Source organism: Bufo gargarizans, chromosome 2, assembly GCF_014858855.1.
Source record: "Bufo gargarizans isolate SCDJY-AF-19 chromosome 2, ASM1485885v1, whole genome shotgun sequence".
Classification (NCBI taxonomy): Eukaryota; Metazoa; Chordata; class Amphibia; order Anura; family Bufonidae; genus Bufo; species Bufo gargarizans.
This window is the reverse complement of record NC_058081.1, coordinates 343,394,439-343,412,920: the sequence shown is the minus strand read 5'-3', so window position 1 is coordinate 343,412,920 and position 18,482 is coordinate 343,394,439. Positions and strand designations below refer to the sequence as shown.

General features: G+C 43.5%; 1 protein-coding gene across 4 annotated transcripts in view; it reads right to left on the bottom strand.

Moving 5' to 3' along the window:
* Positions 1 to 18,119, bottom strand: part of SCYL2 (SCY1 like pseudokinase 2) — a 46,103-nt gene extending 27,984 nt beyond the window's left edge. For all 4 annotated transcript variants that reach the window (XM_044280633.1, XM_044280634.1, XM_044280635.1 and 1 more), the window contains exons 1-5: positions 17,996 to 18,119; positions 10,070 to 10,265; positions 7,002 to 7,159; positions 5,393 to 5,537; positions 2,558 to 2,707 (exon numbers count right to left, since the gene is read on the bottom strand). In XM_044280633.1, coding sequence (XP_044136568.1) covers positions 2,558 to 2,707; positions 5,393 to 5,537; positions 7,002 to 7,159; positions 10,070 to 10,246 — 630 coding nt within the window. In that variant the 5' untranslated portion in view covers positions 10,247 to 10,265; positions 17,996 to 18,119. The remainder of the gene's footprint in view (positions 1 to 2,557; positions 2,708 to 5,392; positions 5,538 to 7,001; positions 7,160 to 10,069; positions 10,266 to 17,995) is intronic.
* Positions 18,120 to 18,482: the final 363 nt, after the last annotated feature.

The window sequence follows — 18,482 nt, the reverse complement described above, 5'->3', positions numbered from 1 at the left end:
AGAGGTGGCACTCAGAGCCCGCCCTGTGGGCACCCGCACCCTGGAAAGAGTCTATGGTGTACCAATATGCCATAGACTTTTCCTGCCATTCATCAGCGCAGGGCGCACTATGAACAGCGCACTGAATGTAGGCAGGGTATTATAGCTAAATGATAAAGTACATGGAAGATATACTATACTGGACTGCAGTATTCAGGGTGAATTACTGTGTCGGCACTTTGCGATAAATAAGTGGGTTTTGGGCTGCAGTTTGGGCACTTGGTCTCTAAAAGGTTCACCATCACTGCCCTAGGACATATGAAGCACAGAGATTATTACTACCAAGATGCATAACTTTACACTTGTCCACATTGAACCTCATTTGCCAAGTTGATGCCCAATCACTCAGAGTGTTGACGTCAGCTTGTAGTTTATGGACATCTTCCATAGACTGTACAGTACTACATAGCTTAGTGTCCTCTGCAAAAAATAGAAATGGTGCTATTAATCCTGTCCTCAATATCATTAATAAGTAAATTAAATAATGGAGAGCCAGCACTGAACCTTGGGGTACACCACTTATAACCCCGGACCATTTTAAATAGGAATCATTGACCACAACTATCTGGACATGGTCCTTCAGGCAGTTTTCAATCTAATTAAAAACTATACTTTCCAAGCCTATAGACCTTACTGTACCTATTAAATATATATGAGGCACAGTATCAAAAGCCTTTGCAAAATCCAGAAACACTACATCCACAGCCGGCCCTCTGTCCAGGCTACTACTCTCCTCATAAAAACAAATCAGGTTAGTCTGACAACTTCTGTCCTTGGTAAACCCATGCTGGTTATAATATTATTTACAGTCACATACTCCTGTATATAGTCCCAGTGGGTGGTCTTATCAGTGAATGATGTATCTCTATGTACACACTTACACAGAGAATGCTATAAATTACTGATACCTCCCCTGTGTACAACTATCAGTGACTGACAGCTATCTATGTATACACACTTACACAGAGAATGCTATCAATCACTGATAACACTGTGTACAACTATCAGTGACTGACAGCTATATATGTATACACACTTACACATAGAATGCTATCAATCACTGAAAACACCTCCCTCATGTACAACTATCAGTAACTGACAGCTATCTATGTATACACACTTACACATAGAATGCCATCAATCACTGATAACACCTCCCCCGTGTACAACTATCAGTAACTGACAGCTATCTATGTATACACACTTACACAGGGAATGGTATCACTGATAACACCTGCTCCATGTACAACTACCAGTGACTGACGGCTATCTATGTATACAGACTTAGGGTCCATTCACACGTCCACAAAATGGGTCCTCATCCGTTCCGCAATTTTGCGGAACGGGTTCAGACCCATTCATTTTCAATAGGGCCAAAATGTGCTGTCCGCATCTGCATTTGCGGATCCGCACTTCCACATCCGTGCTTCCGCTTAAAAACAGAACATGTCCAATTCTTGTCCGCAATAGCGGACAAGATTAGGCATTTTCTATTATAGTGCCGGCGAGGTGCGGTCCGCAAACTGCGGAATGCACATTGCCAGTGTCCGTGTTTTGCGGATCCGCAGAACACTTACCGACGTGTGATTGGCCATTTACACAGGGAATACCATCAATCACTGAAAACACCTCCCCTGTGTACAACTATCAGTGACTGATAGCTATCTCCGTATACACACTTACACAGGGAATGGTATCAATCACTAATAAGATCACTCGCATGGCTACAGAGCTCATGAAGATCAGAGAGTTAAATTAATAAATAAAAGGTTTTGGGGAATCTTTTTCCATAAAACTATATCTCAATCTGCTCAGCTCCTAAAACATACAAACTGTAGATTGCACTGCATTTTCATGGTGACAGGTTCCCTTTAAATGCACTGTCAAGAACATACAGAGGCCTGAGAAGACCAATAACCTGCTGTGTTAATGCAAACATTGATGTAATCTTTTGATTGCCTACTGAAAATTCACAAGTATTTGTGTCTCACAGTAAACTAAGATTCCCAGCCCTCTGAATAATTATGTCAGAATTGTAATTAAAGGAAACTAAAATGATGGCTAAAACTGCTGAGGATGTAGTACTCACCTCACGGATAACCTGCCCATCCAATTCAAACACTGCCTGGCCCATTGCTGTTCTGATTCCTGGTCCTGGGATGATGTTCTGATACTGGGGCATGTGACTACTGCAGCCAATCTCATGCTCAGGTATCAGCTCCGGTGGTGATTTACCAAGCGAGTACTGTTTTTTTTATGTTTGAACACCACCCCCAGAAGTGAATAATATGATTAACATCGCCTACAGCATTTTAGGATAACATCTAGTGTATATCTATAGCTTTGGGATTATTTCATCTGTTGTAGAAATCTATTTGGCCTTATTCTTTCCTATTTTTCCAGGATTGCTAATACAAAAGTCACTTGCTCCTGTAAAACTGAAGACAGTATTCAATACTGAACATCACACAAAAAACTAATTGCTACTCCTGGCAGTCATGTGTCCCCATGGAATTACCTCTTGTTCTGATGGGTTTACCGATGGATTGCAGAAGTCAAAACCCATAATTTTCCAAGCACCACTTTTGTTTAAAATTATATTTTCTGGTGTGAGATTTGCATGGATCATCTTGACGCTGCTATGTAAAAATGACAAGCCTTCAGAAACCTACAAAGAGACAAAACTTGTTATTAGCAAATCTGTGCTTAAAATGTCAGACAATCCCTTCCTCAGCAGATTACACATGGAAACTGAAAAACGGCCAGTGACAATCCCACAGGTACAACATAGAAAACCCATAACAGCCATAGATAAAGTAGAAGATATAAGGCTAGCTTCACACAGTGTTTGAGTCAGCGTATGCGTAGAAATTTTATCTATCATGAAATAGAAATATGCCAAAAGATTTTGAATCGCATACTGCCCTAAGGCTCAATCAGACAACCGTATCTGTTTTGCGGATGCCCTATAATAGAAATGCCTATTCTTGTCCGCAATTGCAAACAAGAATTGGACATATTCTATCTTAATTGCGATGCCACGTAACAGAATAACGAATGCGGACAGCACAATGTGCTGTCCGCATCTTATGTGGGCCCACTGAAATTAAAGGGTACACATTCTGTAAAATTGTGGAACGGATGCGGACACAACTATACGGTCATCTGAATGAGCCCTTTATCATATAATAAACATTGTTGCTTAAAGTTCACGTGTCTGCAGGCATCTCAAAAGCAAAAAAAAGCTAATCTGAAGAGAGATTCCTTAAAGGTTATGTACACTTTTGGGGGCAATTTTTTTTTTATTATAGCATTGCAATTATTTTGAGATAAAAAAATTAAATTGGTCTTTATTAAAAATATGGAATCCTTTTTTTTTTTTTTTTTTTTTTGTGTGTGTACAGAGCTGAGATGCTCTACTAGCTGCCTGTGGATTTTTTTTTAATCTTTTCCGTCATCTGGGGAGCAGACGAGTTCCTTATCTCTGCTCTCTGACATTATAAACACTCAATCTTATTGATATGAATGTGGCTTAAATACGTGTTTATGACCTCTTATTAGTTTAGAGATGAGGGTTATTAGATGACCACACAAAGTGAAAGTACCAGTCACACAGCTAGAAAAACTGTTAACCCTTTGTGACAGAACGGCTCAATATTTTTAATAAAGGCCAATTGAAAATTAGATTTTCAGCCAAAAATTAGTGAAATGCAATCATAAAAAATGCCTTCAAAAGGTGAACATAGCCTTTAAAAAAATAATGATTTATATTATCATTTATATATTCACATATACTGTATATTTCTCATATTTATTGATATGGCATGTGGTATTTATTCATATGTGCTGTCCTCTACAGCAGCGGTCCCCAAACGCTGGGCCGCGGCAATACAGAGGAGCGGAGACGCCAGGCGCATGCACGCCCGACGCGCACAGCAGGCGACCGTACAGCGGGAGGAAAGGAGAGCGTTCCTTCCTTCCAACTGCGATGCCGGCCAGCCACTGGCACCAATGAGGAGAGGGTGGGCGAAGGAGGGGAGGGACTGTGGCAACTGTGCCACCAATAATAATTAAAATAAAAGAAAGGGTATCCCACGGCGCAAAACCACCCAGTAGTTGGAGTAATAAAGGTTCTTGTTTATTTGGGCAAGTAGTACAACGCGTTTCGGGGTTTAACCCCTTCAGGTACAAATGTCTTTGTACCTGAAGGGGGTTAAACCCCGAAACGCGTTGTACTACTTGCCCAAATAAACAAGAACCTTTATTACTCCAACTACTGGGTGGTTTTGCGCCGTGGGATACCCTTTCTTTTATTTGAACTACTGGCTTTCTGCAGGATTCCAGGCATCCCTGAACAGAAGTATCCATCCCGGGCTGCACACCATCCGTTGTGAGGAGTTTATGGCAATTCGATACATGTCCACATTACAGTTGTGCCTAAACTAGCACAACTCTATCAGGTGAGCCTCCCCAGTGGAGATACCCATTTTATTTATCTTTAACGTTATTACCCTATGGTGCGCCATTCTTTTTTGTTCTATAGTGGAACGACGCCTGTTTCTGATACCAATAATAATTAACCAGAGGACCTTTCATAGGTCCGGACTTTATTAACTAAGTAGCAGGACATGTAGAGCAGCACCCAGTGATCTCCCTGCACTTACTATTATTCCTGGGCGCCGCGCCGCTCCGTTCACCCACTGTGGCCCCTGTTACTGTCTCCCGCACTGTATGCTAATTACTACTATGGGAACACCAGGGTGGAGACATCAGCTTCTCTCCCTGGGCGTTCCTTCTCCCTGGCTGTAGCGCTGTCCAATCACTGCGCAGAGCGTCACAGCCAGGGAGACAGCTTTACATCTCCTGCTACTTAGTTAGTAAAAGGTCCTCTTACAGATACAGGAGGCGGGTGCGGCACCTGAGGGGTAACTGCCGCTGAATGCAGCTCCCTGTCAGAGGTCGGGTGCCGGCTATGTGATTCTGCCGCATCCAACTCCTGTATCTGTATTAAAGGGTAATTATCATTGGTGGTGCAGTGCACCCCCCCAGTATTAAATACATTGGTGGCGCAGGGCACCCCCCACCAGTATTAAAATCACTGGTGGCAGTGGCCACAGGGTCCCCTCTCCCCTCCTCCTCATTGGTGGCCCCAGCAGTGTAATCCTGGGGCTCCGATCGGTTACCATGGCAGCCAGAACGCTACTTAAGCCCTGGCTGCCATGGTAATCTCCCTGCTCTACAGGGTTGTACAGTGGACTATGTTTTTTTCACTTCAAAAAATGTTTTTAAAAAATTAATTAAAAACAAATGCAAATATCCAGTACTATTTTCATAGATAAAAATCACTTCTTACCTGAAGCAGGCCATATTTTGTTTCTACATCATATAATTTATGATCCTTAATATCTGCAGGGAGTGGAGATGGGAGATTGTCCCAGCTTCCAAGAACATTAGCTAAGCTGGCAAATACAGGTTCTGTGCAAAAGGCAAGACAATCCCTGCATGAAGTAAAAGAAGAAAAAATAACTGTACTTCCTACATTACCGCATGTGCACTTTTCTGTAAAGGCCATCATCTAGAATTCTATACATCAGGGCTGCCCTGAGCATTCGGCTGGATGCCACTGGAAATAGATAAAACGCTTGCCATCAGATCCACATCCCTGGGAAAGTTAGCTTCTCTGGCAGAAGTTTATTGTACGCTATTTGTGAAGATGACACTTTCCAGAATACAAATCACCAGAGCAAACACTCTAGAATCAGCACAGTGTGTGACCTGTGACTGCACGGTTCTGATAAATGAATATCTTTTTTGAGTAGCTAAAGTTAGATTAGATCAAAAATGCATTAGTGAAGAACCAGCATATAATACTGCAATTCTGCAGAACTATGAGTACAGCTCTGGGACAGAACACAGACTATAATTCAGGATCACGACCGGTTAAGAAATAGAATGCATTTAAAACCAAGGTTTGCATGCAGATTACCTTAGATGTAAACCAAAATTGTGCTCTAAGATGGGCATATTCTTTAAAGGGGTTTTCCTGTAAGAACATTTATCATCTAACCAGTGTGTTGGGTTCTTACTACTGGTACCCCCCACCGATCATGAGAAGGGAGGTCCTCGAGACCAGCCTTAAGCAAATCGACCTTTGGATCATAGATCTGAAGTAGATTTGATCAAATACTTTGATTTTAATGCTATTTCTGTACAGGATTAAAATGCATTGGCTATGTTGAGACAAAGTTCGTCTCGCCTACTGTATTCAAATCTGCGTATTTAAAAACAATTTAAAATAGGAATATGAAATGGGCTTTGGTACTGGCTGGTACCTCGGTAGCAAAGCCCAGTTCGGATTGCCGTTTTTAAATACCTAGATATGAATACAGTAGGAATTCACCGAAGTCTTGGACGACTTCAGGCGAGACGAACTTTGGCTCCACGGAGCCAATACATTTTAATGCTGTACAGAAACAGCACTAAAATCAATGTATTTGAACAAATCAACTTCGGATCTATGATCCGAAGGTCGATTCGCTCAAGCCTACTCAAGATCCGGGCAGTGCGCATGTGTGACTACTTCGACAATCAGAAACATGTGTATGCATTATACTAGCAAGTCTTGTCATAAGCTGCAGTTTACTGCAGTGCGAATGCTGGTAACACATCCATCCGTGATTACACAGGCCAAAGCAAACTAAATGTGGGAGGAACGATTGCCCGCAGCACATCCCCGATTACACATGGAAATGTGCTGCCGATATTTGGGCATCTTCCTGATGAAAGATCCCCATCAGCTGACAAATGATCAATTATAAGGGTCAATTATCACCAATGAGCCTTCCTATGAACACATGTTCCCAATAATTGGCCCTAAAATCGTGCAGTCTTATAGGGCCCCTAGGTGTAGCACACTTAAAAATTAATTCTGCTCAATGTGAATCCGTAATAAGCAGTCTTACCTCGACTCTTCAAGAGGATGCTGCACAGTAAGTAACCGTGGGTGACGGAGCCTTGTTAACTGCTGAACTCCCCGCTTCAGGGAATCTATAATTTGGTCCTTCTCATACTTTTGATATTTATCAATCAACTTCTTGTCAAACACGAAAACAGCAACTTCCTGGTAAAACAGGAAAAAAAAAAATACATTATGACATTGCTCTAAGGGCAATTTTATTTGGAGGGACATTTACACTAATAGGTAAGGAACACTGCTTGCTTAATTTTTTTCAGCACAGCTAACCAATTTGGCTAAATTTAATAAAAAAAAAAAATAAAAAAAAAATTGTTAAAAAAATAATCCAGTATTCCGATTCATAAAAGTGGTACAGCCCGGCCAAAATGCTACTCTTGGGAAGTATGGGAGTGATTTTTTTTATTTTTCTGCTGATCATCTTATGCAGAAGCTAGTTTTTTGCAGAAAGAGTTGACGTTTTTATTGGTAGCATTTTTGGGTACATATGATTTTTTGATCATTCATTATTACACTTGGCAAGGTGACCAAAAAATTTGTAATGTTGGCACAGTTTTTATTTATTTATTTTTACAGCGTTCACCTGAGGGGTTATGTCATGTGATATTTTTATAGAGCCAGCCTTTTTTTCACAATTTTATTTGTGTTTTATTTTGGGAAATTGTATTCATTTATTTTTTACTGGTGACTGTTTTATTGGAAAAAAAACAAAACAAGGTAAGGCTACTTTCACACCTGCGTTAGGTACGGATCCGTCTGGTATCTGCACAGACGAATCTGCACCTATAATGCAAACGCTTGTATCCGTTCAGAACGGATCCGTTTGCATTATTCTTTACAAAAAAAGTCTAAGTCAAAACAGATCTGTCCTGACTTACATGGAAAGTCAATGAGAGACGGATCCGTTTTCAATTGCACCATATTGTGTCAGTGAAAACTGATCCGTCCCCATTGACTTACATTGTAAGTCAGGACGGATCAGTTTGGCTCCGCATCGCCAGGCGGACACAAACTGCAAGCAGCGTTTTGGTGTCCGCATCCAGAGCGGAATGGAGGCGGAACGGAGCCAAGCTCATGCATTCTGAACGTATCCTTATCCTTTCAGAATGCATTGGGGCTGAACTGATCCGTTTCATGGATCTCATAAACGGTTCAAAAACGGATCTCACAAACGGAATTCAAAACGCCAGTGTGAAGGTAGCCTTATAATGCACTTAATAAAATAGATGCAAGCATTATATATGGAGAAAGTCCTCACTCTGATATGATAAAATCTGAGACACTTAGCCAATATATTTTGATCAAAACACATCTGAGCCCGCCTACCAAGCGCCAAGGTGGTCTCAGGTCAGGCGGGTCCTACTCTAAACCTACCTAAGCCATTGGGCTTCTATGTTCAGGAGCGCAGACCCCGCACATATGGTGTGCTGCTCCTAGTCACCTCCATGTGCATCAAGCAACCAATGTGTGGAGGAGCAAGCACAGCCATATGTACCACCTAATCAAGGCGCTGTATGAGATTTGATCAAAATATATTGACTAAGTGTCTCAGATATTATCATATCAGAGTGAGGACTTTGTCCATATATAATGCTTGCATCTATTTTATTAAGTGCATTATTACCTTATTTCTGTGATTTTTTTCATGAATATGGCCAGGGACATCCGCACATTTATTTATCATACCGTGCAGGATGTTTTTATTTTTGATGTGATCTTTTTGACTGTTTTATTGGTAACATTTTGGAGGACATACGCCTTTTTAATCGCTTGGTGTTGCACTTTTTGTGATTTAAGGTGACAAAAATGGCTTTTTTTGACACCGGATTATATTTATATGGTGTTTATTGAGGGGGTGGATCATGTGATATATTTATAGAGCCGGTTGTTACGGATGCGGCGATACCCAATATGTGTGTTTAAAAAAAAAAAAAAAAAAAAAAATATATATATATATATATATATATATATATATATATATATATATATATATATATATATATTTTTTTTTTATTTATTTTTTTATTATAAAATACAGCAGGGGCCCAGCTATCAGTGACTGCCGGGCCCCTGCAGTGATCACGTGTGCACCGCTCAGGCGCCTGCCCGATCACCATGACGTGCTATAACATCAAGATGCAGGAAGAGGTTAAAGGCCACAAAGTCACAATTTTTTTGTGTTGTGCTGAAGTTTGCTACTGTTCCATAATGACATTAGTAACCATTCTCCAAGTAGTCGCACCTTAAATGGTCACTGTACTTTCACACAGCATTTCCTAAATCAATAGTACAGGTGAATATAAGAAACTTTGTAATATATCTTAGAGAAAAGGCTTTGTTCTAAAATTATCCGTTTTGATTTCCTCCGCCCCCATATCTAATCTTTTGCTTTGAACTCTTGTAAGCAATCAGTCTTGTCAGACCAACAGGGATTGCCTGCCCACTGAAGGACCAGATTGCATCATCCCATAGTGATGTCTGAGATGGGAATAATCCTTTAAGGCCCTTTTACACAGGCCGATGATCAGGCGAAGAATTGTTCCTGCCAGGTGTAAACATGTCTGACGATCAGAACAGCTTGCTTGTCAGGTGATCACATGTTTTATGCAGGTATAAAAGTGCTAGTTTCTCAGCCGCACACCTTATGTAAGCAGATGATGTGCTGCCGACAACTGCAAACTGGATGGCAGAGAACAATCAATTTGTGCCTACACACTTTGCATGCACAATGACTGCTCTGCTTAAACGAGGGCAGACTGACCGGCTGCACACATTACTGGAAGAAACAAGCCCATGTAAAGCATCCTTAGGTTGTACCCACATCTGTCAGGCATCTGTGGATCCAGAAACCTCCAATATGCCAGCTGTAGTGAAACTACAACTCCAAGCATGCTCAATTCACTTCCATGGAAGTTCTGACAACAGTCGAGCAAGTGTGCATGCTGGGAGTTGTAGTTTCACAACAGTCAGAGTACTGGAGGTTGCTTAACCCTGCTAGGTACAATGGCTTCCTAGTACATGTCCAGCCCTTGCTACTATGATGTGACAAATACGCACCTGTTTCGTGGACTTTTTTGTCCCATTGAAGATTTTCCAAGCAAGTCCATTGCCTCCACTGGCTATGTGTTTCCCCACATCAAATTCCCTTGTGACAGGGTTTCCCATGACAGCGCTGGTAACATCAGCGGTCACCTTTGTGACTGTGCTTTTCAGCTTGTTCAGCATGGACTCCATTTTGGTTTTCTTCCTTGACCTTGCACATATTAAAGAAAAGGAAAAAAGTCAAAGTCTGCATGGAGGATTTCAGATGAGATCGAAAATAGATGTTACCAAGCGTTCGAGAACAAGGCTGTCATTTTCTAACACCGTTTTAATTAACAATGAATAACTTACATAGGGCAGACTGAAAACTCCCAGCTCTGTACATCTTAGGCTACTTTCACACTAGCGTTTTTTTGCGGATTCGTCATGGGTCTGAAAAAACGCTTCCATTACAATAATACAACCACATGCATCCATCATGAACGGATGTGGTAGTATTATGTCTTATATAGCCAAGACGGATCCGTCCACACCATTGAAAGTCAATGGGGGACGGATCCGTTTTCGATGGTGTCAGAGAAAACTGATCCGTCCCCATTGACTTACGTTGTGTGTCAAGACGGATATGTTTGGCTCAGTTTCGTCAGACGGACAGCATAATGCTGCAGGCAGTGTTTTGGTGTCCGCCTCCAGAGCAGAATGGTGACTGAACTGATGCAAACTGATGCATTCTCAGCGGATCCTTATCCATTCAGAATGCATTAGGGCAAAACTGATCCGTTTTGGACCGCTTGTGAGATCCCTGAACGGATCTCAGAAACGGTAAGCCAAAATGCGAGTGTGAAAGTAGCCTTAGAGCGTACCTGTACTCTGAAAAAACTTTTAACCCTCAGACAACTTTTTTCAAACTTCGGTGACCCTTTAAGTTAGGACGCAAAACTTAAGTGCATATCTGTGCCTGCACGAGTAAAGAAAATTCCATCACTTGTCTAATAGTATGTACTGTTCAATCGAGTGTGACTAGAAGCAATAGATCCCCGACCATGTCTGTCCTACAGACTCTTAGCTGGGTGACAATACATATGGCCGCCATTACAGCTGTTAGCTTACCTAGACTCCTGAATGCTACATCTGCTTAGGTATACAGTAATGTACAATCTGAATACTTCTGGGCTAAGGCCTCATGCACACAGCCATTTCTGTGGTCCGCATCCAAGCTGCATAAGATGTGGACAGCACTCCGTGTGCTGTCCGCATCCGTTGCTCCGTTCCGTAGCCCCCCCCCAAAAAATATAACATGTTCTATTATCTGTATTGCGGACAAGAATAGGCATTTCTCTAATAGGCCCGTTCTGTAAATTGTAGAAGGCACACGGGCGGCTTCCGTTTTTTGTGGATACTCGATTTGCGGACTGCAAAAAAACGGCACGGTCGTGTGCATGTAGCCTAACTCAGCACAAATAAAAGAGAAGTAAAGCAATGCGTTTCCAAACTCAGTGCCAAATAGCATGATACACATGGATGGTGTCACGTAGGGCTGCACGATATGGGAATTTTGTGCGATTGCGATTAGGGCCCTAAAAATTGCGATAACGGTATGCGATGCGATATTTTAAGGGAATTGTGCTAGAGGTCTATTTGCTTGGATTTTCAAGGCAAAAGCACACACAAATTACTGATAATGCAGAAATGTAGTTATGCTCATTTCAGTTTTTGAGTTACACAGTGTTTTTCAAAATAAAACATATTTTACTAAATTAAATAACATATTTGCATTACTGCAAAAGTACAAAATACAAAACTTGCCATTTTCTTAATAGCACTGCACAGATAAATAAAATAGAATAAATAAAAGAACATTTGTTCATTAAAATAACGACTTGCCTCCAGCCCCTCCTCCATCCCCGTACTGTAACTGATGTATCGCCAGCCACGCTGTGCAGCATAGCGGCCGGCGATACACCAGTGTCAACCACGTAAAAAGTCAACCATCGCTTTATAAGGCGCACTGCCATTTCCCCCCACTTTTGGGGGGGGGGGGGGGGAGTTTGTCTTATAAAGCGAAAAATATGGTAATATAATTGCAGCATTTTTGGGTCGGCCAATTGGCGACTGCGATATGGCGATTAATTGCAATTGATATTGCTTTGGCGATATATTGTGCAGGCCTACTGTCACGTATCCTTGTCATAAACCACACGTGTAAGGCTACTAGTCGATAGCTGCAGCCCTACATGTAGCTATGGCTGAAGGCACAAACACAATGGAACAGCACTTTGCAAACACAAATAAATAAAAATTTACAAAATGGTGCCTTACAAAATATACTAGTGCTAATGCTATGCTCCTTAAATAATTGTGAGATTCTTGGCACATACTAAAAGACCACAGTTACCATATGCAGTACAGTAGTAAGTTTTAAGAAAAATAATCAGATAACCAAGACACATAAAGCAAGTCCTTAATACAACAGAATTGGGCTACTTTCACACTAGCGTTTTTGCTGGATCCTGCAGGGTTCAGCAAAAACACTTCAGTTACTGATAATACAACCATCTGCATCTGTTATGAATGGATCCGGTTGTATTATCTTTAACAGTGCCAAGACGGATGCATCATGAACTCCATTGAAAGTCAATGGGGGGATGGATCCGTTTTCTATTGTGTCAGAGAAAACGTTTTGTCCCCATTGCCTTACATTGTGGGTCATCACGGATCCGTCTTGCTCCGCATCCCAGGACAGAAAGCAAACCGCAGCATACTGCAGTTTGCTCTCCGGTATGAGGACGGAACGGAATGCATTTTGGAGCACTCCATTCTGTTCAGTTACATTTTGTCCCCATTGACAATAAATGGGGACAAAACGGAAGCGTTTTTTTCCCGGTATTGAGACTCTATGACGGATCTCAATACCGGAAAATAATAACGCTAGTGTGAAAGTGGCCTAAGTCTAAGATGAGGATTCTGCCATGGCTGAGGATGTCACTCTGCAGGATCTTCTGCATGTTCCTTCTGATGTTTTCCATTTTCAGGCTGAGGGAACACGTATTAGAAAATGGGTGGGGCTTAATTGCTGGGCTGGACAGAGGAAGGAGGCTCCTGTTGCAGCCAGTTGTTGTACAGCCAGACACATGAGGTCTGGTAAGGAGCAAACTTCACTGTGAAAATCTGCTGCTTTTCCACAACATACTGATCATGCTGCAGAACTGAAAAGCTGAGATTATTTCCACTATGTGTGGATGGGGTTTTATGCTGTAAATTGCTGCAGATCTGCTATAGCAAAGCAAGTGACAACCCATTTTATAGCATTGTCACATCAGTAAGAAAACATGATGCTAATATGCCTATGTCCTGGTGAGTAAATGCATGTAAAATGACATGGACTTTTTCTGCAATGCATTACTGCATAATAAAAGTAAAAATGACATGCAATTTCATCATACAGTCTCATGCTGTGACAAATCACAAAACTCCCACAGAATTTAAAAGGATTGAGTCATGTACATGCACAGCTGACTTGTCACTTAAAGGGGTTGTGTCACTTCAGCAAATGTCATTTATCATGTAGAGAAAGTTAATACAAGCCACTTACTAATGTATTGTTATTACCCATATTGCCTCCTTTGCTGGCTGGATTAATTTTTCCATCACATTATACACTGCTCGTTTCCATGGTTACAGACCACCCTGCAATCCATCAGTGGTGGTCGTGATTACACACTATAGACAAAAGCGTCCAGCTTCTCTGGTGGCCGGGACCGTGGGAGCTTATATAGGCTGGTGCCTTTTCATATAGTGTGTAAGCACGGCCACCACTAATGGATTGCATGGTCTGTAACCATGGAAACGAGCAGTGTATAATGAGATGGAAAAATAAATCCAGCCAGCAAAGGAAGCAATATGGACAATCACAATACATTAGTAACTTCCTTGTATTAACTAGGGGATATCACTAGGATATGTCATCAATATTACTATATCCAGAAAGGTGTCCCCAAAGTGAATGGAGAACAGTCACCCTCCGTCCACCGCCTAGCTATTCTCATAGTGATGCATGAAGAGCAGTGCACCAGGCAAGCGCAGCCACCACCCCATTCACCACTATGGAACTGCCAGAGATAACAAGATTTCTACTTCAATTTTTTTATGGTCTTACCCATTTTTAGTATTTAGTTATAGAGAGTTTCCCCTTAAAGGAATACTAAACTTAGAAATGAATGACGAAAAAAAAAATGCAATTTTTGCGGCTTTTCCTGTGTTCCTGAAATAAATCTGGAACAAACTCCTTGATAGCGGATTCGCCCCAGATTTCGCCCTTTGCAAAGCGCACAAAGGATAGGTTCACAAACAGTTTTCAGGCAAAGCCGAACATGGATTAGAAAGGAATCTGAAATATAAAGGCAGAACTTATACTTCTCCCTCCAATTCTGGCTGTGGCCGACAAACCTGCCGGAAAATCTGCCTCAAAACCGCCTCCAAAATGTTCTGTGTGAACCTACCCAAAGAACTGACATATTGTGGATTTCTAAATCCGCACTGCAGGCCAATATACTCCACAACGTAGAGATGAAGGGGCACATTTATTAAGACCCATGTTTTAGATGCCGGCCTTAATAAAGCCCTATAACTGGAGGAGGATCCACCCAAGTTATGAAGCGGCGCCTGCCTCTCCATAACTTCAGCGCATCCAGTGCCAGCTTCATAGCGGTCTGACATTTAGACCATTTTCTATGCCCGATACAGTCGTAGAAAATGGTAAATTAGGCGGCCCGTCCCCTTATCCACCCACAATTTTAGAACTGGCGTGAGCAGGGAACCGTTGCGCCGCCATCTGCATCTGAAATACGTCAAATTTAGGTGAATTTCAGCTTAGTAAAGGATGCCTGAAGTCTTTAAAATCTCATCTACTTTGCAGGTACTGTATTAGGCCACATGCTCACGACCGGGTGCCCCCGTGGCCGTACTGTGGCCCGCATACAGCGGGTCGGCAATCCACGGCCGTTGGCCGTGTGCACCACGCATGCGGACCCGTTCACTTGAACAGGTCCGCAATTCTGGAGATGTGGAACGGAGTCACGAAACATCGGAAGCACTACGGAGTGCTTCCGTGGTGTTTCTTTCCGTTGTTCCGCACCGCAAATAACAAAAAATTTGCAGTGAGGAAAGACCACGGACCCGGCATGCTGGACGGATGTTGGCCTGCATTGGGGACCGCAATTGCGGTCCCAATGCACAGAACGGCTGCACAACGCCTGTGTGCATGAGGCCTTACACTGGGGATTTGGCGCACACATATATGCAGGGGCGGACTGGGCCGGGGGGCAGGGGGGCAATTGCCCCCCGGGCCTCTCTGTCAGCTCATTGTCCCAGCCGACTGGGCCGGAATGATATGTGACTGCAGCCTGCGGAGGGAGACGGGGAGCGGGGGAGGCGTGCGGCCGGCAGCCTATCAGAGAGGCCGCCGGACCGGCGCAGGCAACGCGATGACGTCATCGCGCGGCCGTAAAGTAAAGACATCGACAGCAGCGCTGGAGGCGGGACGGGAGTATTTCAGTGAAGGTGCTGGAGGTAAGTATAAGTCCGCTTTTTTTCCTTCTTATTTCTGTCACTGATAGGGGGGCCTATCTGGCTACTGGCTACTGGCACATTATAGGGGGGGGGCCCTATCTGGCTACTTGCACATTATAGGGGGGCCCTATCTGGCTACTGGCACATTATAGGGGGGCCCTCTCTGGCTACTGGAACATTATAGTAGGGGGCCTATGGGCTACTGCCACATTATAGGGGGGCCCTCTCTGGCTACTGGCACATTATAGTGGGGGGCCTATGGGCTACTGGCACATTATAGGGGGCCCTATATGGCTACTGGCACATTATAGGGGGCCCTATATGGCTACTGGCACATTATAGGGGGGTCTCTATATGGCTACTGGCACATTATAGGGGGGCCCTATCTGGCTACTGGCACATTATAGGGGGGCCCTATCTGGCTACTGGCACATTATAGGGGGGCTATGGCTACTGGCACATTATAGGGGGGGGGCTATGACTACTGGCACATTATAGAGGGGCCCTATATGGCTACTGGCACATTATAGGGGGCCCTATCTGGCTACTGGCACATTATAGGGGGGCTATGGCTACTGGCACATTATGGGGGGGTATGGCTACTGGCACATTATATAGGGGGGCTATGGGTACTGGCACATTATAGGGGGGCCTATGGCTACTGGCACATTATAGGGCGGCCTATGGCTACTGGCACATTATAGGGCGGCCTATTGGCTACTGGCACATTATAGGGCGGCCTATTGGCTACTGGCACATTATAGGGGGCACTATGGGGACATTAGCTCAACTGGGGACATTACAAGGGTGTATTTTTGGCACTGTCTATTATAAGGAGAATTATTACTACTGGGGGGCATTATGGTGGGCTTTATTACTCCCCCATGGTATGACCTCCTAGTAGCAGCACCAGCCTCTCCCTGCTCTGCTATCCCTCTGCCCCTTCTCCAAATCCTTATTATGATATTTTTCTCATTAGGATAAAACACATCAGCTCCGCTGAGCCCCCGGCCAAAGTGTGGAGGTGTCCGAGATCCCCAAGGGCCAAGTAACTGTAAGTTTTCATATGAAATATGTTTATGTTATACACACATAGCATATACCGTGCCCCACAATATACAGTTTCTTCTGCAAAAGTCATCAGGTGTCATTGGGGGGGGGGGGGGAAGACACAGAGCAGCGCCCAGCGGGGAGGAGAGAATACAGGGATGCAACACTGTATCAGCCAGAAAATGACACTTTCGGCATTATACCAAAAATGCCATTTTCGGCTGATATATCGGAGCATCCTTAGTTTATTTTGTTTCCCTGTGTTGTAATTTACATGACTGACGAAAGTGTTAAGGGGGGGGGGGGGGGGGGTCAGGAGGAGGCAGGGGAAATGGGTAAGCAGGAGGGGGGCTCAGTGGGCCTCTGCGTGTTACTTGCCCCCTGGGCCAAAAGTTGCCAGTCAGCCCCTGCATATATGTGTGGCTAATCAGCATGTAATACACAACATGTCAATGTGGCCTAAAGCGTTGTCAAAACCACTTGCATGGATTACTGCCTACCACTGGGCATCCCTCCAGTCACCTGACCTCAACACCATCAAATAAGTACGAAGAGATATATACTAGACTGTGGGGGAGATTTATCATAACTGGTGTAAAGGAAAACTGGTTTAGTCACCCACAACAATCAGATTCCACCGCTGCAAAATGAAAGGTGGAATCTGATTGGTTGCAATGGGTGACTAATTTTTTTTCCTTGATAAATCTCCCTGTGTGCTTATTTTTTTATATGGAAAGGTATGATGTAGTAGTCCATAAAAATACTCCCAAAAGGGAGCACTTTGATGAAACCCCCAGCAATCAGGGGGAGCTTTTACTAGATGTATATTTCTCCTACAGGACAGGACCACCGAAGACAGAGCTGCTTTTTGTCATGATGTCCTTTTGTCCTAACAGAGCATAAGGAGCTCAATGTGGAGGGCTGCGGGGGTCTGAGCCCCCTCTCACCCTCCTTCTAGGCAGGAACTGATCCCATGGGTGTCAGTTGTGCCCTTTTTTTTTAGCACACAAGGGTCTGATATACTCCCTGTATGTTCTATAGTGCTAAGTGTCTCTTGTCAGGCTCTACACGTAGCCATAGATGGAGGATTCTTCTTGAAGCATGGGAGTACTCCTAAGCTTAGCCTTATCTCTATCACCCTGAGCACATGTAACTGGTGCATGATTAAATATGACAGAATGGAGAAACAGGCAGCAGTGTAAAGCAAGACCGCACGCACACACGGCAGTTGGCCACCCACTGTCTATGACAAGTTCCTGTGACAAGTCACTGGGCTACTGACAGCAGATAGTAAAGCCTCTCTCCTCCGTACAGGCCCCATACCTGTCCCCAGCTCTGAGTACACAGGAGGCGGCGAGCTGTGATCAGGACATACGGCTACGTGCTCCTCCCGTCAGGCCGCTTCACTTCTTTCCTCGTTCAGGTGGCAGCTGCCTCCACATCTGCCGTCAGCTGACCACCATGCTCCAATCACTAGAGCTCGAAACACCCCGTCCACTCATGGGCAAGACTATGCGGCCATTTTCCTGAACGTCGCTATGATTCCACACTATACTAGAGGCTACAACAAAATGGCGCCTCACTACAAGCCGCCCCGTAGTGTATAGCTCGTGCTCTAGTTCTAAACCTGTCCGGAAAACAAACAAGCTGTTTTGTTCCCTTCTTGCGACTAATGATGTATAACGAGGGCTAATTTCTCAGGCTGAAAATATATAAAACGCTCGCTTTTGCCCCTCCCTGCCGATTTACGTGCCGCTAGGTAGTCGTATAGCTGCACTTATTGAAGCGTTTTATATTTTCAGAAAAAAAA